Raw genomic sequence first — 13,405 nt, 5'->3', positions numbered from 1 at the left:
ACTACACACATGGAAACATGCCATGTGCAGAGTACAGGGGTCCCTACTCCTCAGGAACAAACCCAATCACAATGACTAATTCCTACCACCTCCAAAGGAAAAAACTAAGATAAATAACCCCCAAATCCCTTGCTCCAGATGTCAAGCACTGCCTTGAGCCCAGAGTCCTGCTAACAAGGCTCCTGTAACGCTCAGGAGGGTTAGCAGCAAATGGCTCAGTTGCTGACACGATGGTTTCTCATTACTGCCCGTGCCATCCATGATGAAATCACCATTTGTACGAGGAAACGGGAATAATCCTTGTTGAAACCTCAGCCACAGCTCTTGAGTACTGGGCATAAGTTTGCTTAGCAGGGCTAAATTGCATTGCTCATTCACATGCAGTTCATTATCAGCTGCCATTAGTTATTCCCATGGCCAAGGACAACAAAAGGACTCGGCAGAAGCCAGGGCAGAGCTCACTGGGATGTATGGATGAGATTTAACAGGCAGTGAAAAAAGCCATTTAACAAATCCCAGTGCAATGCAGCACATGGACAGGGCAGTTCAGCAGCAAGGCTCTGCCAAGGAGCAGTCGGCGAAGGAAGCCACTATAAGATGAGTGAAGAGCAAGGTGCAAAAAGCATGAGAAACTAAGGAGGTAAAAGAACAGAGAAGGGGCAGGTTCCCAGCTTACAGCACAGCAGCAGGAGTCTGTTCTCCAAAGCCAGGGGCTCTCCTGCGCTCTCCGTGCCCCGTTTGCCCAAGTTGGGGCATTAACCTAGCCCATGCACTGGGATGCCTTCAGATCAAGGCCTCAAAAGATCCAAAGAAACCATGTGAGTCGCACCACTGTCTTCTCCATAATCCAAGCCACGGCACCAGGGATTGCTAAGAAATAAGGAGAATCCAGGCTTACCTCTTTTTGTCCAAAAGACTGAGAAAATTTGCAGGCTGGGACCTGCTGCCAGTATATTATGCCCTGGCATGACTGCATAGCTATGAGGTGAGAAAGAGGAACTTGGCAAGACAAAAAGGTGGCCCTGGCCATCAAATGGCTGATTACCAGCCTGTATGAAATGAGCTTAGCGGGTCTAAGACCAATTTGTGCTAACTGGTTGTATCCTGATTTGCAGTGGTGCCTAGCAGGGCTGTGCTAATTTACTATCAATTGAAATGATGTAGAATTCCACAAACATCACAGCTTTTCTTTTGGATTTGCTCTATTTGAAGAAAAAAAAAAAAAAAAAAACCACAAAAACCCACAGCAGAAAGTCTCCACAACCATCTAGTCTAACTTTTAGTACAGCACCAGCCTGGAGTCAAGTCCGAAAAGTGAAGACTGAGTCTCTTATGAAGACTGCAGGGGAATCCAGTGTATTTCCTGGTACACTGGTTTCAACAGCTAGCTCACCTTCACCACAAAAACGTATGCCTAGTCTGCATTCGGTAGTGTCAGTATTGTACCACTGGGTCACGTCCTTCCCTCTCTGATAATACTTTCAACCCAAAATGAAACATTTCAGAAAAATTTAATTTTAAGTGGTAGCAATAACAGGGGCAGGGGCAGTTGGGTCAGTATCCTGGGTTTAGGGCAGGATATTTAGCCCAGCCCTAAACCCAGGACATTGACCCAACCATCAAGACTCAGAGTTTTCCATCCCATAAACTGAGTTTATTTTTGTCTACATAATTTTAACTTTCTGAGCACTAACATTTACCCTCTGGTGAGGATGAGGAATGCTCTCTCAGAAAATCTAAATAAAGAGACGTTCCAAGAGATTAGTTCTGGGATCTATTTATTTATCCAGTATCTGAGTAATACCAATCCTCAAGATCAAAGATAAATAAACACCGCTAATAGTAATAATCCAAATAATACCGATTATCTGACAGCTTTATTACAGGTCTTTGTCTGGGATGTGTCATATAAATCCTGTGAAAACAAGACCAACTGACCAGGCAGACCTTGCAGGACAGGTGGTGGCTGTGGTGAGAAATAGCCTCAGTAGGCTGCTCCCACAGAGACATTTAAGTAGTGGAGTTTTGCACCTTATTCTGTGTCAAGATGCCAGAAGTGAAATCACCACCTTGCCCCCAAAGGCTGCAGTTCACCCCAGGACAGGACCCTATTATCTGCTTAAGTCCATGCAGCGTTGCTGCATGAAGCAAGAGAGAACATAACATTCACAGAAAATACCAGCCCTTGAGTGAAACAAACCAAACTCCCAAACTATATTGGTGTGAATCCAGAGTTACTCCACAATCCCTAGGCAGGTAATCCAGACACCTGTGAAGGAGGCAAAATACTCTGTCCCAGTGCAACAGCACAGAGGTGGGCAGCAGCAGTGAGTAGTTACTCAGGGTTGAAAGAATTTGGTGATGTCTTAACAGACACCCTGAGGCTCTGCTACAGGCGCTCAGAGACAGACACCCAAGAGTGGCTGATGGTAAGGCTCACATAAGCACTGGCAGAAGACAGAACAATCCCTCCTGAGTGGTTAGGGGCCTGGTTTTACATTCACAAGTCTCGTCCCTTGAGTTTGGATTCTCATAAATAGGGAGTTTTCAAAGGCAGAACTGGAGTAGAGCAGTAATTTGTATCACAAAGGTTCTGAAGTTTGGGCTAACAGGTTTCTGGTGGTTGTTTTTGTTCTCCTATGGTCTTTTATCAAGTCTGGGTTTTTTTCCTCCTGCGGTCTTTTATCAAGTCATTATTGTGTCTGTGTTGTATTTCAGAAATCTCGGTGCAGGTGGGCAGGACAGCATGGAGTAACCCAAGGACACGCTTCCACCAATACCTCCAGCACTGCCCCATCAGCTGCAGTGCCCAAGACCCAGCAGAGCAGAACACTGCAAAGTCAAAGTTCTCCCAAAACAAGCCCACTAGAAAGATTAAGTTGCTTGTATAAAGTTTATGTGACTAGAAAAGATTTTTAAAAAAACAGCTTTAAAGAACAAATAAACAGCCTCTCCTACAACTATTATTTTATGCTTGCAACACATGAAATCATGATGATAACGGAACTGACGCATATCTCTGACACAGCAAGGGGGAACAGAGTAAGCCAGATACAGCCAGACACTTGCACCTTTTGCTCCACTTGACATCTGACGTTACTAAGAGGGGAGAAATGCCCTATGTGCTGGAGACTTGCTTTATTTGTTGTTTTAAACCCAAGCACAGCCTAAAAGGCTTTTTCTCATCCAGATCCAAGGCTGGTTACAGACTACATACCCACGACTCCTGCCACGCTTCACTGGTGTGCAACGGGGCATGCAGGCAAGTGGGAAGACAAGACCATTGCTAGTCAGCATTTACAAAACCCGAGCAAGCCCTCAGTAACAGCACACCAATACACAAGAAAATGAAAATGGGCTATAGTGATCAACCCAGAAAACGGGCCAGGGGATGCTGTGGCTGCAAACAAGATGAGACGAGGAAAAACAGACCTCGAGGGAAGGGTTAGTAGGGTCGAAGAGAAGCAAAACCTGGTTTTGTAATTGATACAGTGACCAGCTTTTCCAGGTTACTTGTTATTTTTGGACCAAGCTGACTTCCAGGAGTCAGTACAGCAACTGGAAGCAATGTTCTGTCACAGGGTTCGTGGCAGACCATCCACAGCCAGCTCCAACACGGCTACTGAATCAGCAGCTTGCGGCCAGCACATGCTCTAACAGTGTACGTTGTCTCCTCCCCTGGCTCTCAGAGACAGAAAACTCCCCAAAAGGTGGAGGTTAGAAACATCATGGCCTGCAGGCTAGGTTTTAAGAGAAACAAGATGACTAAGGCAACAAAGCAAGGATGATGTGATTAATAAAATATTTAAGAGGGCAAAGAGATCCCCACCACACCTGCCTGCCAAGCCTAGCAGGTATTTCATTTACAAAGACCAAGCAGCCAGCACGCAGCAGAGAGCTACCAGCATAAGGGAAAGTGCCCTTCTGCCCATGGGACATGACATCAGAAACCCATGGAAGGACCTTTCTCTATGGGCTGGAGAGCCCCCTAGCCCACTACATGCACTATAAGAGTTAAATCTCATGTTCTCATCACCTTCTCTGTTTCCACATCTTCTCAAAACTCATCCCATTCTAACTGCCTCAGGTATCTGTACCCAGTGTACCTTTAAATTACCTGAAAACACGACCTACCCTTGCAAAAGGAGTCTTCCTACTTAAAATATGCAAATATGCATTTGGAAGCTGCAAGAAGACTTGCAAGCACATTTACACTTGGGCTGCTTGTTCAATGCAATTTATCTACCATTTCTTTAGAGACTAACGTCATCCTCAGAGGCCTGATCCAAAACCTGAAGTCCACAGAAAACTTCAGCTGAACCCACAAGCTGTCCCAGTCCTGCAGTGCACCACAGCCTCCCCTCACACCATGCTGGAGTCACCAAACACACTGTTCACATCTGTGAAACAGAACCAGTTTCTATTTCAGAAAAGTACAGAGAAAAAAAAATAAAACTAGGAAATAATTTAGGGAACACAGACAGGATGACATGGGTTTAGAGGCAGATGGGACATGTTCTTATAGAGGGATACCATCAGTATTTCACTTAACCACATCATCACCTCCCTGTGCTCCATGCAGAAGTACCCCGAGCATCTATCTGTTCAGCAGCAGCAGCAACACAGCTCAGGGCAGCCACTGCCACGGTCCAGCAGGCAGAAAAGGGTGTCCCAAACCTCCAGTTCTAACACAGTTTTCCACCAATTCACCGCAGAGACCAATTCATGTCACCACGACTGGGTCAGGCTGTGCCAGCACTCGCACTGCAGCAAGAGCCCGCAGGCGGTGGGAGACCCCAGCCTGCTCCCAGGATGCACAGGTTGGCTCCGCTCACCCAAGAGCAGCGGGGGCACACACAGTGCTGGCCAACGCTGCCTGTGCATCTGTCCAGCAGGGCTAAAAGCCTTTGCTTTGCATACCCCACAGGAGTGTTGCAAGGATTAGCTCATGTATATTCAGCACCGTTTTTCAAAGCACTGCACAAAAGCCAAACCTTTCTTTTTTCTTTTTTTTTTTTTCTCCCCTGTTCCTTGCTCTGTCACTCCCTCCTGAAGGGATGTGTTTCTCCCCTCCTGAGAAACAAACAAGCACAAGGTCAGCAGCAGTGGGAGTGGGGAAGTACATTCCAGGCTGCTCCTCCTCTCTCAAACCAAATGCCACCAAACCCTGCCATGTGTCCAGCCCCACCAGCACCTTGCACAAGTGCCCAGCACCCAGACCTCCCCATGCAGCCTGGGGAGGACCAGGCAGGACACACTGCAGGATGTTTAACCTCATCTCACTTTTTTGTTTCAAGAAGCAAAACAGGGGAGTCAAACTGCCACCCCTGGAGCCATGCAGCCTGCCCACACCCCCACAGCAAGGTGGGGGGGTCTCTGCGCAAGTCCCACTTTGCAGCCGCCCTTCTCAGACGAAACATCGAGCAGATGCTGCAGCCGAGGTCTCCCTGGAGGGTGTGTGTATGGATGCATCCCAAGCCTTGGGGAACATGCCAAAGCCTTGGCACTCAGCCTTGGCATGAGGGGATGGTTCACATCCGAGTGTATGCAAGTGCTAGGCATTAGACCTCCTGTTTTGTGCAAGTGCAGGCAAATCTGATGTGGGGCATTTTCTTCTGCGCACAGACTTGTTGAGCCAGATCAAAAGAGCAGTCCTGGGAGCAGAGCTCAGGAGCAGGCAGCAGCAAGGTGAGCACATGGACAAACCACTACAGGCTGCTCTGCAGGACAAAGCTGATCAGAGTCCTGCTCACAAAACCCAAAAGTGTCAGAAAGGATTAAAAAAAAAAAAAAAAAAAAAAAAGGTATTAAAAACATAAACAGCTCTATTCAAAGAGCACCCTCCCTCAGCTAGAGGGCCCGAAACCTGAAAAAAAGACTGTTTTCAGCACATTGATAAGTCTACAATGCATTCTTACATGAGGAAAGTAAAAACCTCAGACCCAGTAGAAGCAGAAATGGAAGAACAGACCACATCCCAAAAGTATCTGAATTTTTGTATATCGATTTTACTGAAATGGGGGACAAAAAAAATTTTCCCTAATTCAGAGAAAAGTTTTTTGATGAGCTTGACATGAGCAAACCTTTGCGACTCTAGGAAAGGCTTTGAGTTCAGGAGAAGAAATCACTTAGGTTTTTTAGCATGACAAATTTAGTGTCACTTCCCACACATGCTAACATTACATAGAGCATCCTTTAGGAACGCTGGAAAATTCTGCCAGCTTCACTGGGATCACATACAAACCAAGTTATAGTCCCAGTTCCCTCCCAGGATTTCTTTCCGGAACCCTATGCAGTACATGGACACCAGAGTTTAAGCCAATGCAGTTCTAGCCCCTGATGTGTAAAACTGACATTAAGGCAATGGCAGAAAAGTACTAAAAAAGCAACATAGCTACGATTTTCCAGAAGGTTTTAAAATGCAGTAGCTGATGACTTGCTTCATTGATCTGCTACTATGTAGACATTGATTGCACCACAGGCACTGCCCAGGACAGATGTTTGCTTCTCCAACTAGAAATGGATTTCAGCAAATCACCCTCCCCATGCTCTGCTGTACAGGTCTTCACCTATTAAGTTGCCTATAGCAACTAAAAGGCTATGAATGTGCTCAAATAAAGCAGAAACCCAGAGGGAAATGTTCCAGAAATGTTTTAAACATTCAGCTTGGCATGAAATAAAATTCCCACAGTTTCTGTCCTTACTAGTTATGAACAGGAAGACTTACTACAGGTACTTGGCTTGAGAAAGCACAAGTCTTGAACTACAAGAAAAATACCATTAACTATCCTGGCGTGGGTTGGGGGTTTTCTGTTGTTGTTTTTCCTTCTTTTTGGCAAGGAAGTTCGAAGAATAACACCATTTTCCTCAGGGAAGGTAACAGCTACAAGGCAGAAGTTACCAGGCTAAGAGGATGATACTCAAGATGTCAGTGGCTGCTAAATAGCGCCTGTCCAGTGTTACGCAAAGTATTTCATATCGTTCAACAGCACAAAGACCATCAGATCCCAGCAGCAGAGGTTATATATCGCCCAGTTTGCACACACTCCCAGCTCCGGGAATACACCATCAGTCCAGTTTGCCTGAAACACGTCTGGCAGAGGGCACTGGGGTGTTACTGGGGGCTCTTCCCTGCAAACTTCAGGCAGACCATTTTCAGAATTATACAACGTTTACACTAAATGACAAACAACATCCCTGCCCCAAAACAAAACAAAACGTAGGAAAAGCACAGGTGAGCCAAGGCTGGACAGAGTCCGTGTTGCCATCCGGGATGCTCCAGGCCACGGCCACCCCCAGCCCGCATCAGTGAGGACGGTGGGGGGGACTCATCCCCGGGCAGCCTGAGCGGGCTGGGGCGCGGGGCGCACCCGGGGTGTTTTGGGATGGCAGAAGAGAGGGCAGCGCCGGGGAGGGGGCGGTCAGCAGGGCCGGGGCGGGGGGCAGCCCTGCGGGGGGCGGCCGGTGCCTACCTGGATGTAGGCGCGCTGCAGGTAGCTGTAGGGCACCCTGCGCTGGAAGTCGGCGCGCACCTCCTCGGCGGCGCGGTGGCGGGAGGCGGCTCCCAGGCGCGGCTCCTCGCAGCGCCGCACGCAGCCGGCGCGCCGCAGCACCGAGCCGAAGAAGGGCAGGTCACCGGCGGAGCCCGGCCCCGGCGCCGCCAACCGCACCTGCCCGCGGCAGCGCCGCCGGCACCGCAACCGCGCGGCCCGCAGCTCCCGCCGGCTGCGCAGCGCCCGCTCCAGGCACCGCGCCGCGCCCGCGAAGTCGCCGCCGTAGTACGCCTCCACGCCGCCGGCGTACAGCGCGTCGAAGGGCTCCAGCGGGCCGCCCTCCCCCGCGCACCCGCCGCCCGCCCGGCACGCCGCCGGCAGCAGCAGCGGCAGCAGCAGCGGCAGCAGCAGCGGGGCCGCCCAGGGCCGGCTCCCCGATGCCATGCCCGCCGCACCGGCGGTCCGCGCGATGGGGAGCGGGGGGTCCGGTGCAACGGGGGTGCCGGCCACCGTGTGGCGGGGCTCGGTGCGATGGGGTCCGGGGGTCCGCGCAACGAGTTTCGATGTAGTGGGATCCGGGGGTCCGTGCAGCGGGGCGGTAGAGCCGGGGTGGGGGGGGGGTGGGGGGGTGGTCCGCGCAGTGAAAGCCAGGCACCGCGCAGCAGATCTCGGTGCAGCGAGGGGCTCCGGTGCGGCTCTGCCCGCGGCGGTGGCGGGGCCCGGCCCTGTGCCGCCCTCCCGCGCCGCCGGCACCTCTTAAAGGGCCCCGCGCCGCCGGCCCGCCCCGCCCGCCCGGCCCCGGCCCGGCCCCGGCCCCCCCGCAGCGGTGCCGCGCAGGGGGCGCAGCCAGCGGCCGGGCGCCGCTCGCAGCATCCCCGCTCCGCCGCATCCCCGCGGCCTCAGGGGTTTTCAGTGACGTCGTGAAATTTAAATCGCCCCGGGACGGTGTAAGCGGCAGCCGCCGCCGCCTTTCCTCCCGCTTCTCCCTCCCGTGCCCCGCAGCTCCTCCTGCCGCCCCACGTCCCCGCGGCTGGCGTCGATATCCGCAGGATGCTTTTTGTGTCCCTCTGCGAGTATGTTGCTTGGAGCCATTTTTCGCTGGGTTCCCACCCCCCGCCCCCCAGCCCCTCTTGCCCTGACAGCCTCCCGCCGCTGGGAATTCTGCAAATAAATCATCTGGGATGGGCATAGTGAGCGGCTGGCGAAGCCTTCCCAGCTCCCAGCTGTGTGTTTGTCTTGCTTCCTCCAAAGGTTTCTCTCTTCCGATGCTGCAAAGCACTGCCCTGCCAAAGATGTTACTCATTTTTTTGCATAAATTTTCAGGCATTCTTGTGACGAGACGTTTGGCAATGATGGCTAGTGACGCATGAAAAAAAATATCTGAGTTGGCATTTTAAATAAACTCAGTGTCGAACACCTGTCAGCAAGTTTCTCATATTAATGCAGTTAATTTGGCTGAAATCAGCTGTTCCTGAGTGAAAGGGAATGGGCAAGTCCTGGATCCCATTAGAAGCTTTACTATAGGCTGTTGTGGACTCGAGTACTCCGAAGTCTGTGCGTACAGCATAGTGCTCATTAGGGTTCCTCACCAGGGATTGTGGCCTTCGTTATTTCAGACATTTCAGGAATATCTCTATAGATGTTGGCTATCTTTTCATAGGCTAAAATAGCTGCAAATGGGAGATGCTTGAAACCCATTTGGTCCAGATTTTGTTATTGCATCATGCCAGATGTCCTCATAGTCATGCTGAGTTTTCTCCTCTGCTGCTCTAGTGGCTTTAATCAAATTGCGCCTTGTTTATACTGCTGTGTCCAGGATCAGAAACAGGGCTCAACACCCTCTCTTTGGGCGAGTGATCAGATTATGGAGTCTGGTTTACAGCAGTTTCACATAAGGGAAGGGTTTTTTCCACATAGCTAGAGATTTACTAGAGTTCTTGGTGAGGAGCTTTCCCATCTGGCAAAGATTTCATAACAATCATCTTTGTTGCTTTCTTGCAAATTGGCACAAAATGCTTTAAAGGCTTGGGTGTCCCTCCATCCTTCTGCCCTGCCAGACTGGCATGCTGGGGAGGGTACTCACAACAGGAGAACCAAACACCCTGAAGGGAGATCCCCAGTGGGAGAGGTACGTGCTGTAACCACTTGCCCATGCAATCGTGAGTTCTCAGGTCCAGATAAAGCCTTTCGCAAGGGAAGGGTTATCAGCACTCCTTGGGAACAGAGGCGACATTACAAGAGGGCTACTTCACCTTCTCGAGGGTCACAGAGGTGCCACTGGTAACTGCACAAGTTTAGAGTGGGAGTCAGCTCTGCCCCAAATCACAGAGATAAAGCACCTGGCTCCTTGGGTGCACTTTCTGAAGGATGCTCCTCAGGTGATCTATTTGCAAAAGTGCTGTGTGTAACTCCATATAGTTTCCAAGTCAGCAACATCTCTGTGCATGCAGTGGTAACACTGAGGCCCTGCACAGGAAGGAATGCAAAAAGTACACGAATGACTGGAGAGAGAATGAAGTCAAACAAAACATTTTATTTCAGACTGCTGCATTTTCTGATCCAGATGTTTCTTGCATTAAAAGTCCTTTTTGAACACTGAAGAAAAGGTTCTTAGTTCTGCCACCCTGCAGCCTGGTTCCACTACACTTCCTCCAGGGTTTCCTCTGTAGGCACCCACTCACTCTAAGACCAGGTTGCCACCACCCCGGTTTTGTAGTCCTCCTGCCTAGGGTCATGTTTTCTTTGCTCACAAAAGCTTGTGCTCTCCCTCATCTTGATGCTTCATTGCTACGTAACTGCAGCAAAGAACTCAAAAATAGTTGACATACACAAGGCACACAGATCAAGGTTATCTTTCTTCACTGCAGCCACCTGAGCAACCACCCTTATTTTTATACTCCTGCTCACTGCCTAAATGAAAAGGCAGCGACCAGATAGAAAGAAGTTTGCTGGTCCCCTGATTAGGGGTCTTGTTTTTGCAGATCTGACCCATAACAATCCAGCAATGCAGCTGCTACAGCCAGCAGCACTGTAGGCAAGGTGGGTTTGCTGCCTTAGAGTTGGCAAGGAGCTGGGTTTAGAAGCCTTGCACATATGAAGGCAGGATTTCACCCAGAAGAGCAATTACTAGCTTCGGATGTTACAACTCCAAATCAGGCCCCAAGATGCCTGAGATATCCCTCATGCCTCTAATGAAAGGAATAATTCTAAAAATGTAACAACTCAGCCCGTGTTCAGATGTTGATCCTGGCCCCTGTGCAGTTGTTTTGAAAGACCTTTTCCTACGTAAATAGATTAATCTAAAGCTTTTTTTTTTCCTCTTCTTGAGGAAAACTTTGATATGTGGGTCAAACCACTGATGATTTGGCAACAAGATAAGAGCAAATTTTAGAATGCCTTTCAAAATTGCTTTTCAACATGCACTTTACAAGCAGACCAAAGTTTCAAGCCCTCTCTGTTTCATTTGTAGACTTGCCTTCGTATTTAACTTATGGGCAAACTTCGTAATTCCCAAATCAAACACAGGTGACCTCTTCAGCCATATACCTTAGCGAGAGAAAAAGATCTGAATCAGATGGAAAAGTACAACACACCCTCACTGAACGGCTTTGGTTCTTGCCTCATGTACAAAAATACAAGTTTCTTGAATATATCAAAAACATCACTGAAGTACTTCACAATTAAGACTCGAATCCAGACCTGAATTCTGTAGAGTGCCTCCATCTACCCAACACCTTCTTTACTCAGGAAGGTGTGGGAGTGATTGTGAATGTCAGTAGATGTCAGGAAATTAATACCAAATACCAAATAAATAGATGTGCTGCAATAATAATGCCAGATTTTGGGACTCTCCTTCTAGGAAAAATCCATCATCCGAGTCACATAAAACTAGTCTAGGTTTGGGAGGGTTGAAAGGATGAGTGACCGAGGAGAAATTTTCTCTGTAAATTATTATTTGTGTTATAGCAAGATGTAGCACATTGCAACAGAGCAGGATATGGATGAAGAGAATACACGGTGCATGCTGGGGATGCCACTGCATCCACTCCAAATTGCACCAGTTGTTTCGTTGCTGCTGGCTTACAAATCTGGTCCCTCACTGCTGTTCCACTGTACATTTGAGCCTGTCTTTGATGCATTGCTCTGAATAGGTCACTGATGACTTGAGGTCAGCACAGATGAACAGGAGGCCTTTAATTTTTCTCCCTAAATCTTTTCACTTTTACTTCCTTCTAGCAATATTTCTGTAGGTTCAGGACCCGGGAGCAGCTGACTATCATTTTTCTCCCAAACAGACATCGACCTGTGGTCAAATGCTGTATGTTCTTCTTCCATAAACTACAACCACAAGAACCTGGGATGTTCTCTGTCCTAGCAGGCCTCTATCCTGACATTTCTCCAAAGCATGTCCATCTCATATTTTGCTGATGACAGCCTATTTTTTTTATTACTTTCCTTTGACATCGGCAGAGACATTACCTCTGCAGACAGGGAAAATGACTGCCAGCAAAGCTTTGCTTACAGTATTGCTCTAAGTGCATAACCCACTTGTGTATCCTTCCTTACATTCACTGTCAAGGTTACCTCATATCGTCCTTTGCAGTATCCACTAAAGTTGCCTTGGCCCAGGCTTGTCCACATCTCTCTTTGCTACGCTCCGTTATCAGTACCAGCCTCAACAGCTCATTCTTTTCTTTGTCCTGGTCTGGCCTGTCTCTCTGCTTTGTTTCATGGGACTTACTGTATCTCTGCCTGTTTTGGACCAGGCTTTGTGCTCCAGAATTTGCCATTGCTTCTCTACAGCAGCACAAACCAACACTAACTCCCCAAAGCTGTCTCTGCAATGATCCCTCCATTGTGCCTCTCAAGGCTTTGGACGTTGCTTTAGTTTGCAAGTGCCTGGTGATACACAGAAACCCCCGTGCTGGATCTGTTATAAAAACCTTAATACAAGAGCACAGACAAGAACAGCACAAGGCTTGCTGTTGGCACTCAGCAGAGAAATACAATCATATAAATCACATAAGCAGAAGATCCTTGTGTCTTCCCATGTGTAGGCAACAGTATAACCTTATTAAATTCCAAGTGCCTGTACACTTTGCTTACTTGGAAACTTGGACTCTACTGCCGTTATAAATTAAAACCCAATAAAAATAAAGTTCAAAAAGTACAGAATACACAACCACAGGCACACTGGTGTCTTGGAGGGGTTGGCCACATGCCTGTATCTTTCAGCTTGGATTTAAAATACCTCCATGGCCTATATTATTTAGGATGACAACAATTAATAACACTAAGGTATTATTACATTGCGCTCTACATAGCACTTTTCCTACACTGGCAGCACAAAAAAGTTTACATATTTAGAGAGAGTTGCAGTTATGAACAGGAAGGTACCTATAAATGACATAAACTGAGAAAATTTAATCATAGACTCATATGACACAGTTCTTTTCAGTGCATAGCCCAGAGTTAATGAGACGTGTGAATGGTTTCATTGTGAAACAGCCTGAACTTTAGCTGTAAGCTGTGGCAGTTTCAGTTTCAGAGGGTGAACAGGGTCCAATTCATGACTGTTGTAATTGGACTGAAATTGGTGACATTGCCAAAATGATGGGTCAAGTGCAGAGCATGTGCATGCACAGTCAGCGTCTGGCTGTAGCTCTAGGAGGTCCCACACGTGGTGAATGGATGGGGGTGGGACGGGCTAGTTGAAGTAGCCTGTTTGAGTAAGGTTTAAAGGACATGAAATTCATCTAGGAGGGGTAGAGCCACGAGTAACACTTCTCTCCAACATGACCTGTGGTGGTATGTGAAAGGAGAAGAAAGACAGGGGATGGCAGAGACATGCCACACAGAGCAAACCTCCTCTTCTGCCCAGAATGAGGTGGTTGTTGGAGATGAGTGTGTGG

The 13,405-nt window shown here is 48.5% G+C and overlaps 1 protein-coding gene across 2 annotated transcripts in view; it reads right to left on the bottom strand.

Moving 5' to 3' along the window:
• The window catches only part of P3H2 (prolyl 3-hydroxylase 2), a 75,162-nt gene extending 66,908 nt beyond the window's left edge, over positions 1 to 8,254 (bottom strand). The window contains exon 1 of one of the 2 annotated variants that reach the window (XM_055817291.1): positions 7,473 to 8,254. In XM_055817291.1, coding sequence (XP_055673266.1) covers positions 7,473 to 7,937 — 465 coding nt within the window. In that variant the 5' untranslated portion in view covers positions 7,938 to 8,254. The remainder of the gene's footprint in view (positions 1 to 7,472) is intronic. The other variant, XM_055817290.1, reaches the window with a different exon arrangement.
• Between the last annotated feature and the right edge of the window lie 5,151 nt (positions 8,255 to 13,405).

This window comes from Falco peregrinus, chromosome 12 (genome assembly GCF_023634155.1).
Source record: "Falco peregrinus isolate bFalPer1 chromosome 12, bFalPer1.pri, whole genome shotgun sequence".
Lineage (NCBI taxonomy): Eukaryota > Metazoa > Chordata > Aves > Falconiformes > Falconidae > Falco > Falco peregrinus.
This window is presented reverse-complemented; position numbering and strand designations above follow the sequence as displayed.